Raw genomic sequence first — 21,947 nt, forward strand, 5'->3', positions numbered from 1 at the left:
CTGTCATGTGGACAATAGCATCCTGTATGTGCATATATGGACAACATAAATTGCCATGAAGTGTTCTGGGGTCCGCGAACGCAGCAGCAAATCACTGTAACTTTTACATCTATCTATAAAGGTGATATGCTACAGAAGATCATTTCTAGACAGAGTCATGCTCTTTGGACAACCTTTATCTGGTTACCATGGTCGAGATTTGAGACAACTGGGTCCCACGGACTCCTGTTCAAACAAATTAAAAGCGTTTCAGGAAGCACTGCAGCTTGAAACCATTTAACAGCTGCTGCAGCTGGAATGATCTCTCAATTGAAGGTCTCTATGAACAACTATTTAACAGCCTTTAAGTCTGAGCTCTAAAAAAGAACTCCCAAAAGTAAACATCACTTTGACATCAAGCATTCATTTGGCCATCAAAGACTCTGCTAGCGAAAAACGGAAGGCATAACTTGTAGTGGGTCCTTTGCTCACTGAAACCAAACTACATCTGACTGGCGAGCCTCAATCAGGGCGAAACTGGCCTTGGGTTGCTTGTGTTTCGGTTCTGGGAAGACCTGGCAATTGGGACTGAACTGCTGCTACTGTGGCAGGGTCAAGACTGATTTGCATATGGCTGGGTCAAAACTGAGGTGGCATAGTGGGTAAAAGAACGATGGGTCCGAATTCTAGCATAAGCGAAAGCCAGTGCTTAGACTTATTATAAGAATTCATCTAATCAGTACCAATTGATGGTAGTTATGTAGCAATGCTGAAAATCCTAAGATGCTCCGTTTTTCTGATCTGCCTAGTGCTTTTAACCTTGAACAGAGGTTCTGAAAATCGGGTACAAATGAATGGCAAAGTGTACTGACATCTTTCTCTGGTTGTGTACAAAACATTACAAAGGAACTACACTTGTAGAAGACATTGTGGGTCAGGGAGGACTGCACTACTATGTTGTTTTAAGCATTTTCCTGTGTACTCTTACAAAATAAAAGGACAAGATACTTCTTCCTTTTTTTTTTTACATGCAAGTAATTTTATAAACAAGAGTTTAAAAATTGTAAAAGTTAATATTATGAACGTCCCAAAAGAGTAAAAGGCAAATGCCAGTGTCTGACTGTACCAATTCAAAACAGTGTCTATCAACATCCAAAGATATAGATAACACTGTCCATCAATAATAAAGGCTAAAGACATGCTAGCACATATTATTTATTGTTTGGTATGGTTTATAAAGCTCTGTGTGCCAGCTATCTTCTACGAGTTCAACAAAATGTAAGCATTCTCTTGGTCATGAAAAGTTAGTGTACAAACTGGTGTGGCATCTACCACAACCCTTCAAACTCTGCTAAATGTTTTGGGGTCAAATTTGATGCTTTCCGGCAGAAGGACAGTCAGGTAGCAGCCGTTACACCCTACTGCACTTTTTATCTCAAAACAATTCACCCAATTCTACTTTTTTTTCAGACCCATGTAGCCAAGAGGTCATCTCGACACTCATCAGCCCTAGACTGGTTTATTGTAACAGGAACTATCTAGGCATTAAGTCATTGTTAATTGATTGCTTCTAGTCTATTCAAACTCAACCATCACATTTATTGGTTGCAGCTCTCTGGTTCTGTCGAACCACTCCCATTTTGATTGGTCTACATTGCCACCCTAGGCCTGCATCCATTTAACTGTGTTTCGCTTTGTTCAGCTTTTGATCTATGGCAGTTTCCAAATGGATTGCTGATCATCTAGATTGTTACCATCTGATTAGACCTCTTCACTTTTTTTTAGATTTATTTGCACTGTTACAGATTCCTTAATACTTACCTGGATGGAGATGCTGTTTTGGCTCAGTTTTCTCTTATGTGGAATGACTTGCCCTTTGCACCAAGAAACATAACCTCGTTGTATGCTTTCAAAAAGACTGAAACCCGTGTTCATAACAAGTCAAGAGTCCCTGTACATCATTCTTCAGTTTCTGTCTTCATGTTCAGTTAAAGACCAAAATAAAAACTTACCTTTTCAGGCAATTAATGAAATACAAGCAGTTCTGCTACATCCCCAGGTTTGGGATCAGAGCATTGCCCTTCATGAGGCACAGGGTCACCTGCACGTTTTAGCTACTAGAAGTCTTGCTGACTCATCCGGTATGCACTCGCTTAATGCAGACTACTGGCAGACTGGGGAGGCAGTATCTCCAAGTACTCTAGTCATTTGTTCCAAAATGCCAGAAGTAGAGTACAAAGAAAGAAACCAGATGACTGCATCCACCAAGAGTCACTGGAGTACTCTCAGAGCTTGTTTCACACTGTTCTATTTTCCTGATTGAGGCACACTTTGGTCGCCTGGTTCTGTAAGCTTTGCAGCCTGTCGATTAGTGTCATTAGGAGTCCAAGATGCATGATAGTTAAACCATACATGTGTGCCATTAAAAAGGTTCAATCGGCCCCCATCAAATGGTGGGTTTGACCAATATCCATTGACAGACAAGGGGATAAAAACATTAAGCACCCAATGACACAGCTGTAAAGAAATATTCAAAAGCATATAAAATATAGATATCTAACACATACCAGTAACCATCAAAATGCAAGTGAATAGATAAGAGCCTCTCTGTATGAGGAGACAGACATAGTTATGTTCCACTGTCTATCAAAGACACAGAGAAAAAACATTGCCCTTCAGCACCAACGAGTACCTATAGATCCAAGCGCGTAATATTGTAAAAGTACATACCGCTGTTGCCACAATCCGCACATGATATCAGCTCCTCAGGCCTCTTTTCCCTGTTCTGTTCTTTCGTCCCAAGACAAAAACTGCAGATAGGAATTGGTTCAGCTACGGGCTGTCAATAAAAAGACAACAAAATATTAGAAAATGTAATGCTCTGCATAATGGTTGTACAGCTTAAAGATTAATCATCTTGTGCTTAGACTTTGATCCTTTTAAATCATATTTTAAACAACGCCAAAGCATACTCCTTCAAGATCTTCCGTTCCACTGCCATGGATGCACTGCTGAATCAAGAACAGCGTCTATAGTGCATCAAGAACAGTGTCTAGTTATACGAGGTCTATCTGCCACACTATATAGAATTTAAGTTAAGCCTGGCGATAGTAGTACCCCACCTCCATCAGTCACTGGATTTAGTGTCTCCGTGATGGCCGTTATTGTTTTCTCAAACTGAAAGGAAGCACCTATAGTTCAGGGACAAGGAACACTCTGACTTTGTTCTGCACTATTACAAGTATTAGAAATTCTATCAAGAACACGAATGTATAGCAGCCAGTTCAACATGCAGGTCCTGGTACCTGTCCCAGAACTGCTTAGCACCGAGTGTCTAGCCCCTCCTTTTCACTGACAAACTATGAACAATTTGAGCTCTGTAGATCAATGAGGTCTCCCTAACCTGTGTAGCTTCTCTAAGAAAATCCACAAGAAGTGAATCAGGTGTTAAACTGTGCTGCCAAGAACGTTTACTGACACTGCACTTGGTAATAAGATTGGGTTGGACTTACTTTTAAATAGTTTCATGACTCCATGCAAGCGTAAGACACAGCACAGTCACATCATGTACAGGCATACAGAGAAAAAACCTAATGCCATCAAACGTGTTAAAGTTACTGAGCATATTACCATATCTATTTAGAAAATAATAATACTACTTGGACGTCACATTTATTGTGAGAGATACATGTGCGTGCTATCTTAGCTAAACACTGACACCACAACACCCTTGAAGAATAAGGCTTGACTGTCTGACTTTGTTACTAAAATTTAGGCTTAAAGAGGAGAAAATAAGCTTGCAGTAACCTCGGATTCCCTGTGTTTCCATAGACAGCAACAATACTTATTGAAAGAACGAAGTTATTTAAAAACTGCCTAACGGTGCTTGAGTCATAGAGGCCACTGCAGTTATTAAACTGAAACTTTTTAAATAAAAGAAATCCCTCTTGAATAAGACCACGGCAGCCCCAACTGTGGCACCCAACAGAACCAATTTTTTCCATTTATTTGAGAGATGCCATGGAATTATTTGGTACTGGAGAGCGGTCAGTGACAGCAAGGTGTGCCTCACATAAGCTTGAACCCTGCCACTGCTGAACAATTTAAAAAGACGTAAGTGAGGCATATAATCGCAAAAAGCTTGCCGTCTATAAAGATTTGGGCAATCTTCCAACAGTTCCTGCTAGGAGCTCAAATCTAAATACAGCTTATCAAAACCAGAAAGGTTTGGAAGAACGCCCCAGACGGTACTGGGGTACCCATAATCCTGTGACTTAGCTGTCCTCTGCGGACAGTCATTCAAAGTCTAAGAATGTTTACCAACAGGAACACGACCTCAAAAACTACCAATAAGGTCCCAGAAAGACCCAAGACACCACCGTGGCACCCAAGCTGACCCAGCTGCTCTCTAACTACAAATCCAACCCAAACCTCGTTTCCTGTCAACTTACTCAGTCTCTATAACAGCCTTAAAGCAGCCCTCTTGCCACCACTTATTCTCCAGTACCCTATTTCTTCAGACCCTCCAATGAGTCTCACCTGAAAATGCATAGCAAATAGTATACAGACATGGGCAGACTCATATCTGGCCCATAAAAGCCTGGAAAACAAAGAACTAAGACATCTGCACCAGACACTCTATTCTTTGCCCCTCTTCCCTGCTGTCACTATATGCTTCAAACCCCCTTCACCCAGCACCATCACCATATCATGAAAACACAAACAATGCATCCTCATGCAGTCACTAAGTAAAGTAAACCCTAACAATCTCATTCAGAACTCTCTCATTACCAGCTCACTCTTTGCACCCTGTATTCATAAATACTCAATCACCAGTAAGATTTTAAGTGAAAAAGACAAGGTAGACATTACAACACATAGCCTAAATGCACTCTTTGTCAAGGACACCAGGTGTTCTCCCACTTTCCTGTCCCTTCTGGATATTACATAAAACATATACGACACTCTAAAAACCTTTCTTAATCAAGGCAGTGAAACTCCTTGCCTGTCACTGATGCTTTTAACAACCCAGTGACATTCCAGCTCTTCCACAGGTTTTGAGGATACAGTCTGTCTTTCCGCATTGAAATTTCAAATCTCATCACCACAGCTTCAAGGAACTACTCCAGCAACATCTTCCTCTGAGATATCTTCCAGAAAACATTGCCACAGAGACCATGAAAAAGAACACACTATTCTGCTTTCTGGACACTGCAGAATCAGCGATGTCACACTTCACAATCATATCAAAAGCAACACCCTGGACCTATTCCGCTACCCGTGCTGATCCTAGGCAACATATGGATGGAACATAGCACAATAGCAAAGCCTTCGATCTCTTGACACATCAGAACAAGTTATCAAGGCCAGGCAAAGATATTGAAGCAGCAGTCAGTTCATCCAGGGCAAGTTCTTTGAAAACCGACACCAAGGTTCTTATCACTGTATTAGATGCCACTACACAGAGTCAGCGCATAATCCTGTGGCATAAGACACACAAGAGAAACCAGCAAGCATACCTAGGATCCCATAAGGATCCACTCATTAAAATCAAAGCAGTCAGCCACCTAGCACACCTTCAAGTTCACAGAACATAAGTGTGATCTGAAGGCATTAGAAGATATGGCAGATACTGCAGCTCCAGGTAAAGTGATGACCTCTGAAAAACACTATTCAAAATAAAAAAGACCAGGGTCGGACTGGAAAAGAAGATAGGTCCGGCTGCCAAAATAAAAGTGTCACCCGATTAGCGAATCAGACAGTTATAAATATGCACACATTTGCATATTGGGGGAAATGTGGTACTTGTAAAGGCACACTGTATAGGTGTTTTGCAAGGTATGGAGGACTGCATGGATTTGAACTTGATGCAGGCAATGTTTTCTTTAATATCTAGGAAATCAACAGTAAAAAACAGTCAAGCAGACCATAAAGCAGGCCCACACACTGAACTATCAGACCAGCCTATCTAGCACTGCTAGACTGCCCTATAGGCCAGTCCGACCCTGAAAGACTCATCAAAAGCACCAAGGCAATCTATTATGCTAACACCATCAATGCACACCTACAGCAGATGTCACTTCATAGGACTCAAAAGATGAGTCGCCCATACTACTGGTCACCACAACACAGAACATTCCATGGACAAATGTAGGATGATCAACAGCGTCGTCACGAAAATACAGGCATTGGCAAAGCCAACAGGATTTGCCTATGAGACATCTAATGGCTTTGTCAATGTTTCTTTAGACATGTTCTATGGACACCAGTAGGAGGGCGTGGGAAATAAAGCACGGAGTGCGTAAGGAGGAAGCGGGTATGGAAAAGCAAGTACAAACAGCCAGAGAAGGAAGCAGATGTGGGAAAGCAAGTAAAAAGAGCTGGATGAGGGCGGAATGTGGGAACGCAACAAAGGACCAAAGGAGGAGGGTGGGGGTGGGAAAGCAACATGAGAGAGCGCAGCAACAGCGGAACGAGTGTGGGGAGAGAGAGAGGGGCATGACCTGTAAAAGAGTGCAGGTAACAAAAAAAAACATATTTTTTTCTTAGAGTGCCAGTGGAAGGACGCTGGCAGCAGACAGTAAATTGTACTAGGTCCATGCTCATGGCAGAGACACACATGAACCCCAGGAGGAAGCCAAAGCGAGGAGGAGGCTCTGACCAATAAAAGGCAAGGTAAATAGAATGACGTTGTAGCCAAGTAATGGTAAGTAAATGGCATGCTCCAAGTCCGTTTTAAGTTTTTCTTTTTTTTGCTTTTGTTTTTTTGTTAAACGAGTGATTTTGCTGGCGAAATCTAAAAATTACATTAGCAGGAAACTTACCATCAGTTGTTAACCCACTAATACCTTCCCGCCTTGCTTCAGTGGTCACAATTCAACAATTCCACCAGAGACAACCTCCTAAACTGCCTCAATTTCTTTAGAAACACATCATAAGAAGACCACAATTTGTCACAATAGTAAAATAAATTATTAGTGAATAACTCTATTAAACAGCATCCCTCATCCAAGAAATCTTTACTGATAACTAAGCCAAAAGATGAACCACAATGCTGAAAATGCCTAGCTTAGCCACAATGAAGTTGCAAACTCTTGCCCAATCAGCAACCTGGTCATGGACAAAATCACTTTGAAAACCATTGCCACAAAACTGCAAGAAACAATATCTAGATTCCTCTTTCTGGACAAACAGGATTTAGAGCATAGTGCAGCACAGAGACAGCAACTATCAAAGTCACTGAACTAATTATTTCACTGACAACGGAGACTCCTCTTTACTCATCCTCCTCGACATTTGCTTCAACTGACCATTAATTCATGCTCAACTCTCTTGCCTCACAAATCACAATAAACAAAGAGGATGTCAAAATGAAAATGTCAAAGTCAAATCTCACAATCACGGTGCTTCCCTGCGATTTGCAGTGTACCCCAAGGTTAGATATTGCCACCACTGGTCTTTAATCATCACATAAACCACAAAGGAGAAGCCGGCACTGGGTAGTATCCCAGGGGTCACCAAAAGCAGACGACACAAGAACTTATTAAAGGTCTCAGCAGGCAACAATATAGCTCACTTAAAAACAGTATTTCTAACACTCAAGCCTATGTGTTGAAAGTGTACTTAAGGGTGAATCCACTGAAATGTGACCTCTTCCTGATGCCCACTAAAATACTGTGGCTGGCAGCAGTGGACCTTGATGGGTCATACCTCAAGTAACAGACAACTCACAATGCATAAGACACAGGGTCAAGACTGATTTGCATATATCTGGGTCTGAACTGAGGTGGCGAAGTGATCTAAAGAACGATGATGGATTCAACCCAGATCTGTGACTGGGGGTGAGTGTCAGAAAGGTTTCAGCACTCCGTCCATCATCTCCTTGTGTTTGCTTTGCTTGCCCTAAGTTGGCAGGGTATGCCAAGACGTGGGTCCCTTGCTCACTTTGCCACTGGATTCAAGCTAGCCTGGCAGATGAGGGGTGTTACCCACAAATGGGTCCCAGGATGCTTTTTTCCGGTTCAGTGAAGAGCTTGGCAGTTCAGGCTGGACTGTTCCCATGAGGAACAAGGTCAAGACTGATTTGCATATAGCTGGGGAGGGGAAGTAAGCTAAAGAACGATGATGGATTCTAACCAGATCTGTGACTGGGGGTGAGTGTCTGAAAAAGTTTCAGCACTCTGTCCATCATCTTCTTGTGTATGCTTTACAAAATGACAGGCAAATAAAAACTCAGCAAGAGAAATGGTAAGCTGGATTGTTCTGTTAGAATACCACAGTTTCACTCCACAGGAGCTTTTGTTTTTATGCTTTCTATTTGGGTAATTGACTGCATAAATACCCATTATGCTACATTTTACATATCTGTTGCTGGACATAAGTATTTTAGCTTTAAAAAAGTGTATACCTGGGATACAATATGTCAGTATCAGGCGACAGATTCTATATAACCAGAGTTATTTGGCGATGTGATGGTCTAAAAAGCAGACTCGCCAACAAGTTTAATCACAACAAGAGCCTGAAACATTAATGCTGAAATCACCCTATATTTTAAAAGTTGAAGAATTACAAGTATTTGTATACATGAGTACATGAAACAGGCAGTAGACATAAGAGCTGTCTAATAACAAAGGGTGATTAGAGTGGACTCTATGATGCAACACAAGTTCCAAGAATCTTCTTCACAAGAACTCAAAACCCAAATTCAGTCCCTTAGGTATCACTTTCAACGACAGGAAAATAAATTGGCACCCCTGCATAGGTGCACCCCATTGCCACCTTACTTATATATAACCCTTTCCTATTTTTATTTTAAGTATGACACTAGCTTTGATCTCATTCATTATACTTAATCATAACCCCAACCCAAAGCTTAACACTAAGCCTAAGCACCAACGTGAAAAACATCTGGGAAAAAAATCTAGTGGAATTCTTGTTACAAAGGTATATGTTTGTGCCACCAGACACACAGGGTGAGACAGTTCACTCCAATCATCCTTTCAGACACATTATTTACATTGGAGAGCTCCATGTGTGAAAGTGCAAGTCTACATTTTCACAGGCAATGGCTTTATATGCCAAAAATTGGAACAAAAAATATATTTACCATGTTAATCTTAACCTCAGCATAAATTTAACAATTACACGCAACCCTAGATACTGGAAGGGGTGGTCTTCCAGTTGGGACACTGAAACATGGCAGTCAGCTAGTCGGCTGATCAGGAGCCTCCCTCCTGAGGAACACAGTCCATCTACATGGAAATGTGATGGAACTCATCTGCTTCCACAATAGATTCTTCCTGAGGCATTTCCACAGAGCTTCTAGCCTCTGGGCGTTGGCAGAGGGGAGTCTCTAGTAAGATTGATGTGAGGTTGCTTGGATCCCTCTCTGGGGAAGGACGGACAGCGCCAGCACAGAAGTGCACTCCTAGAAGACGCGGTGTTGACCAGAGCTGTCACAGACAGCAGCTTGTTGGATGGCCGCAACGGTGGGTACAAGAGGCACAGAAGCTGGTAACAGAGTCAATGGGTCCCCCAATCTTGCAGAAGAAACCCCCTATCTACTCCCACGCTAGGGGAAGTAGGTGAAAGAGTTGGGGCGACTGTTGCTCGAAGTAAGGGAAACCAGGGAAGAGGGTTGGCCAAAAGCAAATGGAAAATGTTACCTGTTGAGAAGCACCACAATAAGGAAAGCAATAGGGGTTACCAAGTGGGCAAGGAAAAATAACCTAAGGTGTTCTGACCCTTGGCTCTAAATTTAAAAGAACAGACAGAAAACATAAAGCTCACATACGGGTCAGCAAGACCATAGGAATAGTGATCAGAGGGAATAGCAAAATCCTCCAGTTAAAATCAGAATTACTCCTTAAAAATCCTATTTTAAGGACCATGCTCCAATTCTAGAGAAAGAGTAACATCTAAGGATCTATCGACAAGGGTGGCTGATGGAACCAGTGCGGAGGTAAATATGCAAGACGGAGAGAACATGAAGAGGCTAGTACAAGAGAAAAATACAACTCCTACAAGTACAACCCCACAGTTTAAGCAGTTAAAAACACCTTGGACGAGCAATAGGAGGATCTAGAGCAGGGGGCATAAGGTCCTCGGCAACTGGCTCCATATTATATTACAGGAGACACACCTATTGAGCAAGGAGGGAAGTGATCGTTTTGGGTCTCAGAACTGGCTCAAGCAGTTTGTCTGTACATATCAGGAGTATTGCCCCAAAGGGGTGGCCATATTCATAAAGAGCAACTCCTCAGCTGAGATCTTGCATTCAACTGTGGCACAGTGATGGATAATTGCTCAGCTACAGCTGCAGGGATAACTATTAACAATAGCAGGGTTCTACGGGCCACATATCAATTACTGTGAGCCACTTAGAGATCTTTATCTACAGCTGTTAGCATGTAACACCCCCATTATAGTGGGTGGTGACTTCAACATGCTCTTAGATGGTACATAAGATAGGTCGACAGCAAGTCAAATGGCTAATTACCCCAAGATGTAGTCAAGAGTTAGGTTACTGATTAAGGATTTGAGTCTAATCGATTGGAGACTGAGGTCAGATCCTTCTAAGGAGTACATCTTCCATAAAAGAAAGTACGGCAATCACTTAAGCATAGAATTCTTCTTAATGAATTGTGAAATGGTGGATGGCATAAAAACTGTCGGTCACATTCCAGCCCACTTACTGGATCACTACGCGGTGGTGGTGGAGCTATTTCCAATTCGAGAGGAGGACGTTCCAAGGTGGACCTTAGATGGGAAGCTGCTACTCAATCAGGAGGTGAGGCAACAGCTAAGTCACAATATACAGCCTCTAAATTGAAAGTTTGCTATTCCATAATACAGCAAATAAAGCATGAGTATGGGAGGATCTCTGGATATTTGGTGAAATAACAAAAAACTGATTATGGTTTGGAACTAGCCAAGTGATAATGAAGAAGCTTAGGTACCTAGGAATTAAGGTGCCCCAGAACATACATAATTTTGTCCAGGTTATTCTTAAAAAGGCAACAGATGAATTTTAGAGAACAGTGAGATTTTGGGCAGATCTACTCCAATGATATATGGAAGGTCTAATCTGATCAAAATGTCTATCCTGCTGAAACTCACGTTTTTAATTAATAATATCCCCTTGAGATTTAATAAGGAGTTAATAAATAAGTTGCAGGGAAAAGTCAGCAGCTTTATATGGGCTTCAAAAGAAATTAGGCTTTCATGAAAAAATTTACGAAGAGGGAAGGAGAAGGTGGGGTATGGCAACTCCTGATTTTCAACTATACTGCTGGGCTTTCAGTGGAAGAATAGTAGGGTGTTATTTAAAGACCCCAATGAATCACAGATAGGAGGGTTATCTTGGACTATGCAAAATAATATATAGGCCTAGCAGAATCATAATTCCTCTATAAATCTGAGACTAGTAATGTTTTTAAGAAAAAGGTTTAAGATGCTCCAAACAACCATTAAACTGTGGGTGGATATTAGGAGTTTGGTAGGTTTGCCCTACCTTATCGAATTTGTAGCCTCTTGGAACTTTCCAGAGACATCAGACTGTGAGAGAACAGCTAATAGAGCCACTGAAAAAGGAAGGGATTTGCAAATGGAGTCAGCTGTTACAAGAGAGAAAACTATTACCATGAGGAACCCATGTCGTAACAACGGATGGAGAACTGTCCTGTTACAAACATGGGCGCACAGTGCTGAGTCTAGAGGGGGAAATCAGTCTCACTTTGAGCAACAGATTCAGGACACTTCCCCTAGGAAGAAAGAGGTGGCAGCTTGGTATTGTGTGCCGCTAGATGTGGCAGATGGAGACTTCAAGCTGCCTGAAGAACTTTGGGGATGCAATCTGTAAGCGCTAGATGTACAGAAAAAGTGGCAAGTATCAATGCATATTTTATACTGCGCAGGCAAATCTGTAACACTTCCTCTCTCCCCCACACCTCCCCTCCCTCACACCCCCCAGGTTATATAGAAAGGCTAGATTATGTGATGCTGGTAGGCGAGATACAATGACAAGCTATGAAGTGTACAAGTGGGTCTGGCCCGGAAGGTCAGATGAGACATCCTGTGATTACAACTATAATATCTGCATAGGGGGTAATCCCAGATAATTGTTGATGGATAAGTCATAGGGGCCATCAAGGAATTGGTCATTATTGCCAACCTCAACTTCAAGACTGGATGAATGTTGGTTAAGCAGTTTAAGGTGATAGGAGGACAAAACAAATCTAGATAGTAGAAGGCATCCAAAATAATCTTATGTCAAAGAAGACAGACATCCCCACGCAAAACATTGCATGCACCAATCTAAATGTTTAAGGGCCACCAATGAAACCCCGAAAACATCTGCAATCATTTGTTTTAGAGAGTAGCATTTTGCTCACCTGAATGGAAAGAATTGTAACTCAGAGGACAACTCTCAAAACTCTCTTCCTTTTCAAACCACCGTCCTTGTTACCCAAGATCAATTCTTACTCCTCATCCTTTCTCTTCACATCCACCCTCTTTTCTAAGACTTGCTGTCTATCCACTCCTATTCCCCAATGTACTCTTCCAAGCCTACACAACTTCAAAACATTCTCTCAACCTCTTCTGCCAACAGCATATAATCTTTAAAACTTCCAGGATACAATCTTTTCACTTGCTCAACTTGCTACCATACTCTCTCTCAAACCCCTTAAGACTTAGGGATTCACTTTCCCAATCCTGGACCTCTCTTTGGCATCCACTGTATCATCGTTTCCTCCTCCCACTTCCACAAATTCCATCCAGTGCCCACTCTCTCATCTCTTTCCACCCCATGACTCTTGACTTAACATAAATGATTTTTCATTTTGTTGAAATTTTGTTTATTGAAGTCAAGCAAATCATACTTACACATCGCTGCAATAACAAGAAAGGATCATTACAAAGTAGGGTGGAGAAGTTACCAGAGGGGCAGGATTCTACCCATCCAAAAGAAAAAGGAAACCAAACACCCCCTGCACAACAAGCATGGTGAGGTAACAGAGCGTAGGACAGAGTCCTCCCGGGACACAAGCAACAAGGCCAAAGTCTAAGGAAGGCCAGTGAAAAGGGTCAAAATAAGGCTGCCCATATAGAGTCTGAACATCCAATAAAAGGAAAAACTGCACCGCTACTTGACTGGGCATGCAATAAAGACCAAGTGGCAACCTCCAATGTCCTAAGCATTTTCCCCACCCAATTAGTAACTATATCACATTGCAGCAATAAGAAACAAGCTATGTTTTGCTGTGGTCATGCCCCTACATACGGGGCTACTGGGGGAGAGTCCGCAATTCATTGACGAGGGTAACGCAGCTCTCGGTTCCGGATGAGGTCCTAAACTGCCTGGTGGGCCTTCATCGGTGCTCAGGGGGTGCAGAAGGTGCGGTTAAGGTTCTTGGACCTAGCACTCATTTTAGCGATCAGAGTACTTACTATGAGGTGGAAGTCCCCCAGATGCCCGGCTATTTGGCAAACTGACATGATTCAGTGGGGACGGGCGGAGGGTGCAGCTCTTTGCACAGAAGAAGAGAGAGAGCTAAGGAAGCATCCTATCTCACTGGAGTGGGAGGCTATGATAATTGAACTGGAAGCACTGGATCTATCCCCTACATAAGCTAACCTGACCCAGCAATACGCAACGACGCCTTATGGCCTCTCGGAGTCAAGCCCTGAGACCCGAGTAATTATGTTCTTACTATGAAAATTACACCCCCTAGGAGAATAATGTACATAGACCAATTATGATCACCGTGTTAGTTGAAGTAAGAACGACCAGAAGTGGGGTAGGGAGGGATGGGAGGTGGTGGGGGGGGCAATGAGTTCGAATAAGCTTTATTAGTTGAATGTTAACATATACAACTTTGTAATGACACTCACGAGAGAACATTTTCCACTGTTTGCTTGGTAGCATTATTGCTACAGAATGCGACTCTTAGCTTCCTTTTGGTTTTATTGTTTTATAGGACAATGGAAACAGAATTTCTGTGGGGGCATATATATTGTAATTCGTGTACTAAGGGCAAAGGAAAAAACAGACTGTATAGACTGCATATTGCCTATGTTATGTATTTGCCACATCGCGGTCATCAATAAAGTGTTAAAAAAAAAAGTATCAAGCTATGTTTCACAGAAAAAAAGAAACCCAAACTAAAACCATCATCAAGAGAAAGACAGAGTGTAGGGAAAGAAGAAGGAAGAACAAAGAGAGGAGAGAAGAAGATCAACAGAGAGAAAGGGCAAGCCCCTTTTTCTGGGGGAGGGGGAGAATCAAAGCCAGGTGCGCTATGGGGATCAGGAGGCCAGAATGGGGATCCGTGGGCTCAGGAGTGGGGCGAATCCACCCATTAGGTGGAAATAGGGCTGCTTGGGGAGTCCGGCGCCCGACCCCTAGAAAAAGGCACCAGGGAGTCCTCAAAAAGTTGCAAGGTGCGTAACCTGGGGGGTATTAGGCGGGAGTGCTCAGTTTTAGTGAAGTGTTGAATAAGTGGTTTCCAAACACGGTCAAATCAGGTGTCGGTATGGTTGAGACATGCTGTGAGAAGCTCGAGGGCCAGGACATCCCACAGTCACAGGAACCAGGCCGCTATGGAAGGAGGGTGGGTCTTCTTCCAGGTGGCTGCAATGGACTGCCTCGCCCCCTCAGGCAAATGGAGGATCAGGTGCCATTCCGATGTGGTCATAGCTTTGAGCACGCCTGGTTTAATGCTCAGAATCGTTAAGGACGGGTCAGAAGAGATCGGGAACCCCACTACATCTTTGATATGGCTGAGAACTTCCTTCCAAAACAGAGTAAGGCCCGGGCAGGACCACCAGATGTGCAGGATGTCCCTCTCGGCATTCTGGCATCTCCAGCAAAGCGAAGGAGATTTTGGGAATATCCGATGTAAGCAAGTAGGGGTATAGTACCATCGTGTCATCAATTTGTACGCTGATTCACGTTGGGGAGTACTACGATACACCTTGGGGCTGTCCCTCCACAGGCGAGTCCACGCCTCCGGAGCGACCTCGGCGGCCAGATCAGACACCCATCGCGTCTGATATCCGTGAGGGAGGAGTTGTTGGGCGTGCTGCAGGACAGAATAAGTTCTGGAGATCAGCCCCCATGAACCATCAAATCTGCGGACCAAAGACTCGAAGGGGGTAAGCTGGCGGGTTGAGCTGATAAAGCCCTGCGAGAAAAACACTATTAGAATGGCACTCATACAGTACTTAATACACCAAACAGGGTGTTGAAGTACTTTCTGCAAGTAGCATGGTGCTTCGGAATGGAAGGTTAGTGAGCGGTTAATCAAGTAGTTATAGGCTAGTTGTTGTTTGTTTACTATTGAGATTAGTTTAGAGTGCTTTAGAAAAACAATGCATGCATTTACTCTGGTTTCTTTGTGGTACATTAAATTAATAGTACTTAGATATGACATGTCACAATGTCTCACCATTAAGCGCCTTTCAGCACATCTCTGTAGGGTTAAGATTATTATTTATTTTTTGTAATAGTGTTTGTGGAAACCAGCACCAGCAGCAATTTTCTCCGTTTGTAATTTGTACATGCATTTATACAGGATATACAACAGTTTAACAGGCTCTGATTGCTACATAAAATAGACATCATGGCAATAAAGTGCATGTTTATAGTTTAAGAACGTTAACATGCTACTTCAAAAGGAATCTTAGTAACATATAACACCCAGGGCTTGAAATGGAAAAAAAAAAGAAGTGCAAGTACTCTGTACCAGAGTATCTGCTTGTTTCTGAGAAGTGCCGGTACTCTTCAATTAAAAAGTATTACATATGTCTTGAGAAGTGCTGGTACTCTCCTCTCAAAACAAAAAAGTGCTGGTACTCAGTAACGGACCATTTAAAGCACTGTCCAAAAGCTTAAGACCTACAAACATCAACAGAAGGTTTATGTTACTTACCCTGTAAGCATCAGTTCTTGACATGTAGACCTGTAGATTCACAAGCTTTGCATACTTCTGCCATCTAATGTTGGGTCCGGATGTTTGCAAGTAGTTTTCTTCGAAAAAGCTTTTTCCAGTCCAGTAAGGTGACTCCTCTTTTCGGTGATAGTGCGCATGGACAGCGTATACATTGTTAGATTGGTTTCCCACAAAAGGGTGAGAATGGAGTAAGAAAGTGTAGTATAGAAATATCCATGAGTATGTAACGTAAGTAACAAGAACTGCAACAACCATAGGTGTCAGTGGAGGAGAGAGGGTGCATGTGAATCTACATCTCTACATGCCAAGAACAGATGCTTAGAGGGTAAGTAACAATCCGTTTGAGGCATGTGTGCTGTAGATACACATGCTTTGCATAGACTGTATAGCAGAATTCTCCCAAAGCGGTGGCTAACCAGTGGGTTTGCAGTTGTTTGAAAAAGTGTTTTTAGCCCTGCTTATCCTACATTAGCTTGTTGATGTGCTAATACATCCACCCAATAATGTTTGGTAAATGTGTGTAGTGTAGACCATGTAGCTCCTTTACAAATGTCAGCTGTGGGAATGTTACCTAAAAATGCCATGGATACTCCTATTTATTTTAGTAGAATGTACTCTAGGAGGTATTGTTAAAGTTATTTTAGCTTTAACATAGCAAGTCTGAATACATTTAGCAATCCATCTAGAAATACTGGATTTAGAGATATGATTTCCTTTATGAGGTGGAGCAAAGGCAACAAAAGTGGTTTTGTTTTGCAAAAATCTATTGTCCTATCAATATAACAGAATAGTGCTCTTTTGACAAAGTGTATGTAGAGCTCTTTTTGCTACTGAATGAGGTTGAGGGAAGAACACGGGTAACTCAACTGATTGGTTAATATGAAAAGCAGAGACCACTTTTGGAAGGAATTTGGGATTTGTACGAAGAAGCACCCCATCTTTATGAAGTTGGAAGGAGGGTTCTTCTAGGGTTAATAATGCCTGCAGCTCACCCACACGTTTTAGTGAAGTGATAGCGATTAGAAAGGCAACATTCCATGAAAGAAATTTTAATGAACAATTGTGGAATGGTTCAAAAGGTGAACCCATAAGCCTTGTGAGAACAATGTTAAGGTTCCAGACAGGTGCAAGTGGTACCCTGGGTGGTATTATTCTTTTAAGACCTACCATAAAGGCTTTAATTACTGGAACTGTGAATAAGAATAAATGTTGTCCATCTTGAAGATAAGCAGCTACTGCTGCAAGACATAGTGGAATAGATTTAAAGGCTAAGCCTGCTCATTGTAGATGCAAAGTATAGCAAATAATATTTTGTATAGATGCATCCAGTGAATCAGTCATGTTTTTATTACAATATATAACAAACCTTTTCCACTTTGCTGCATAACATGCCCTAGTGGTAGGTTTTCTTGCTTCTTTAAGAATTGTCATACAATCTGGTGGTAGGTTCCGGTATCCAAATTCTATGATTTCAGGAGCCAAATCAATAAGTTGAGCTCGTTGGGGTTTGGATGTCTGATTTCTCCATGGTTCTGTGTGAGAAGGTTTGAATTGAGTGTGGGACTACTGACACTTCTAGTAACGTGGTGAACCAAAGTAGGCGAGTCCTTGTGGGAGCCACTAGAATTAGCGTGAGAAATGTCTAGCCGGAGCTTACGACCTAGAAATGGAAGGAGAGGGAGAGGCAGAAAAGTAAGCAAATTTCCCTGACCAGTTCTTCCATAGGGCACTGCCTTTGGATAGAGGATGAGGGTATCTGGAGGCGACGTCTGGGCATTTTGAGTTCACTGCTGTATCAAAGAGATCTATTTGTGGAAACCGCCATTTCTGGAAGAAGGGAAGGAGCACTTGGGGGTGGAGTACCCAGTCGTGGACTTATTGCTGCATCCTTCTGAGGAGGTCGGCAAAGCCATTGTCTGTTCCTGGAAGATGTGCTGCTAATAGTTGAATCTTGTGATGAACTGGCCAACGGCAAATGTTGGGGGAGAGGCGTGACAGCTGTATAGAGTGTACCCCCCCTGTTATTGTAGATAGTACATCGTTGTCCTATTGTCTGTCCAGACTAGGACAACTTTCCCTATTAGGTGAGGTAGAAATGCTTTCAACACCAACCGAACTGCCTGCAGATCTAGGTACTTGATGTGAAGGTTTTTGCTGTTTGGTGGTCCAAAGACCCTGAACTTTTAAATGTTGTAAATGTACACCCCACCATGTGAGAGATGCGTCTGTTGTGAGCACGATCTGTGGAATAGGGTCGATAAACTGACACCCTTTTGATAGATGCTGTGTGTTCCACCACTGCAGAGAGCGATGAGTGCAGCTGTCTACCAACACTAGATATTTTAGCTGACCCTGTGATTGATTCCACTGATGTGCTAAGCATTCCTGTAGAGGACGCATATTTAGTCTTGCACGAGGCACTATCGCAGTGCATGACACCATCATCCCTAGTAACTGCATGAAGGTCTTAACTGGGAGATACTGGTTGTCTTGGAAGTGTAGTAGCAGTGTTTGAAAATTGTTTATCCGGGCTATATTGGGATATGCTAGAGCTATTTGAGTGTTTAGAATAGTTCCTAGATAAGGTTACCGTTGTGAGGGTTGAAGATAGGATTTCTGTGCATTGATTGTATATCCCAACTGATGTAGAAGGTTTATGGTAGTTTGAGTGTGTTGTAAACACTCAATGTGTGTTGGCTTTTATGAGTCAATCATCTAGGTATGGGAAGACATGAATTTGTTGTCTTTGTAGATGAGCTGCTACTACTGCTAGGTATTTGGTAAACACTCTGGGTGCAGTTGTTACTCCCAATAGGAGTACTTTGAACTGATAGTGTTAATGTCCTATTACAAATCAGAGTGCGAGGTGGAATATTGGGGGGGTTGTTTGTGAGCTCCAGTAAATACCTATGTTGGATTATGTCCAATACCCATTTGTCTGATGTTATTGCCAGCCATATGGGGGAAACTGTTGCAGTCTTCCCACGACCTGTGATAAATAATCAGGGGAAAAGATATGAAGTCACTGTTTGTTAGGAGATGGAGAGGAACCTGTTGGTGTGCCTCTACCTCTTCCTTTGAAATTGATCCTCTATATCCACCTTTGTAAAATCCTCTAAAGGGGGAGGATTGTGTTTGGGTCTTTTGTGAAGATGCAGCCGCATCTGTGGTATTACTTGTGGAGCATCCTCTATAAAATGGCCAGCGAACGCCCCCATAGATTTTGCCACCTCTATGTCCTCTTACATTTTTTCAAGTGATTGGTCCACTTGAGGCCCATAGAGGTGTTCATTCTCAAAAGGGGCATTAGTTTGTTGAACTTCTGGTTTGAGACCAGAGATTCTTAGCCATGCATGTCTTCTTGTAAAAATACTGGTGTTTACTCCTCTGGCTGTAGTATCCATAACCTAATGGTACACCAAATAGAAGAATTGGAAATTAGTTTCCCCTCTGGTACCAGTACCTGCCCTCTTTTCTTGTGTTCTTCAGGGCGATATTGTAATAAATCTTTCTATTTCGTATCTAGCGAACAGACCTTGTGTATTGGCTATACACCAATAGTTGGCTAATTGAACAGCTACTCTTTTTTCTGAGGCATCTATTAGTTTTGATTCCTTGTCTGGAGGTGGTGCCTGGTTTGCGCGTTTGCACTTTTATGGGCATTAGAGACCACTAAAGAATCCAAAGGCAACTGGCCCTTAATAAAAACTTGGTCCAATGGTGGGGTATATATTTTTTACACACCTTAGGTGTTATGATACGTGCCCTAACTGGATGTTTAAAAATATCATCAGCATGCCTCATTATACCCTATAACATAGGCAATGACTTATGTTCTATGTGTGTTTCCTAAAGTTTCAAACAGGAAATGCTCTTCTAGGGCTTCTGTATGTAAAGTCACTCCATGGTAAGTTGCTGCCCTAGCAATTAACTCCTGATATGCAGTATTATCAGGAGGGGAGCTGGATATAGATCTAGATCTGTGTCTGCAGGTGGATCTATATTATAGTCATCCCATACATGTGGTGGTGGCTGATCATAAGTGTCATCGTCTATATCAGGATTTGTTCCTGGAGAGCCTGGTGGTGTGATGTGTAGAGGGTCTAAAGCTGGTATTATAGGACCTTGTGGAGAAGGTGGAGGGTTTGAGGAATGTTAATAGGGCTAGTAGCCATGTCCTTTTTTTTTTAAAGAGGGATTTTATATTCAGTGTCTATCTTCTTTTTGGAAGATGGTATTACTTGCTTAGTTGTAATGTGTACAGTGCCATTGTTTATATGGATTGTCTTTGGTTTTGGATCCAGCTTTTGTTTCATGGTGTCTAGAATAGAGGCTTTAGGGGAGCATCTTTATGTTTCAGTGCCAAACTTTTCGGTGCCGAACTAGATTGTCCTTTTTATCCTTCGAACCTGAATGCTTTGGAATAGAAGAAGTGTCATATCGGCTCAAGCCCGAACCGGAAAGCTTGACTTGCTTTTTCGGTGCTGAGCCGGAAGGCATTGGAATCAGTGTCTGTGTCTACCATGGCCTGATGGCAGTGGAGGCCCAACCGCCTTTTGATTGAAGGAAGCGGGTTTGGTGGGCAGAGGGGCTTTGATACTCACGGCATCCTGCAAGCCGGAACGTCGTGGGACTCTAGTTCGAACTCCAACTTGGAATCGGAGTCCTGGATGAAGAAAGTTTCCACCTCTTCTGCTGCTAACGCTTCCATTTCTTCGTTCTTGATATCTTCTCCGAAGATATCAGGGGGGTGGCATCGAAACTCTGTTGCTACATCCCTCTTCGTCGAGTTTTACAGTCCCGCTGAGTCTTTTTAGATTGGAACGATCGACACGCATCGCAGTCTTCTCCTTTATGCTCCGGGGAGAGATAGAGGTTACAGATCTTTTGAAGGTTGGTGCACAGGTATTTGGAATGGCACCGAGGAGAGAACTGAAATGGTGTCCATTCCATCAGCAGAAGACTTGACAATGGATTTTCAAGTAGAAGTAGAGGAAAACGAGTTAGTTCCAAAAGCCACGGTAAGAGTTTCCTGACTGAATAATGAAAGTTTTCTAAATTTCGACACGCAGAAGGTGGAAGACACGATCAAAACAATACCGACATAGGTACAGTGAATTGCGCGCCAAAGGGACCCAGATTAACAGTTACGAATCAGAGCACTGCAATACATGTCTGAACCCGATGGCGGAAATAAAATAATCTAACAATAGAGTCAATGCCCATGCGCACTATCACTGAAAGGAGGAGTCACTTTACTTCGAGACTGGAAAGGACTTCTTAGAAGAAAAGCAACTTGCAAATATCCGAACCCAACACTGGATGGCAGGAGTATGCAAAGCATGTGTATCTACAGCACACATGCCTCTAACACTAATATAACAATTCTACATGTATAGAAACGTATGTGTTAGTCATTATATATCCATGTGCCATGCTCTAAACTCTGATTGTCACAATTTGAAATGTAATAGAAAATACCTATAAAACAAAGTTATTTTTACGGTGACTCTGTTACTCTTAGTGTCATTGTCTCCAAAAGTAACAATGATGAGATCATTAGAGGAGAGGACCCTGGTTCCAAAAAGTTGAGTCATAGCTGGTTTCCAGATCACACAATGTCTCCTCATCCCAGGGGGTATTAAGGGTAAGGAGTAAACGTCTGAAGAATGATTGCTCATCCATCAAGACTGAGCAGGAGTAGTTGGGAATGAGAATCAGTTCATCCAAGACCAGAGGTAATAGCTGAATCAAAGATAATGCTGTTTAAGGCTGATCTTTAACAGCAGGAGCTACACTGTCAACAGGAATAGATCAATAGTGGGATAAAGTTCAACCGGCACTGAAGGCTGCTGGGGCGGTCCTGAATTCTTAGAATTCAGCTTTGTGTAAAAGGAGGAGACTGCACTGGAACAGCATGGGCGCAAAGTCTGCACTCTGGGCTGCGTGGAGTTGTGAATAGTTCAGCAACTCCTTATCGAGCACTTCCTTGTCCACAGGAGAAGAAAAGTCTAC

At 42.5% G+C, this 21,947-nt stretch overlaps 1 protein-coding gene across 1 annotated transcript in view; it reads right to left on the reverse strand.

Annotated features, from left to right (window-relative positions):
• KAT6A (lysine acetyltransferase 6A) overlaps window positions 1-21,947 on the reverse strand; it is a 1,365,605-nt gene that overhangs the window by 1,113,803 nt on the left and 229,855 nt on the right. Inside the window, exon 3 of the mRNA XM_085634070.1 lies at window positions 2,710-2,818. Within this exon, the coding sequence (XP_085490196.1) occupies window positions 2,710-2,818 (109 nt within the window). The remainder of the gene's footprint in view (window positions 1-2,709; window positions 2,819-21,947) is intronic.

This window comes from Triturus cristatus, chromosome 11, assembly GCF_964204655.1.
Source record: "Triturus cristatus chromosome 11, aTriCri1.1, whole genome shotgun sequence".
Lineage (NCBI taxonomy): Eukaryota > Metazoa > Chordata > Amphibia > Caudata > Salamandridae > Triturus > Triturus cristatus.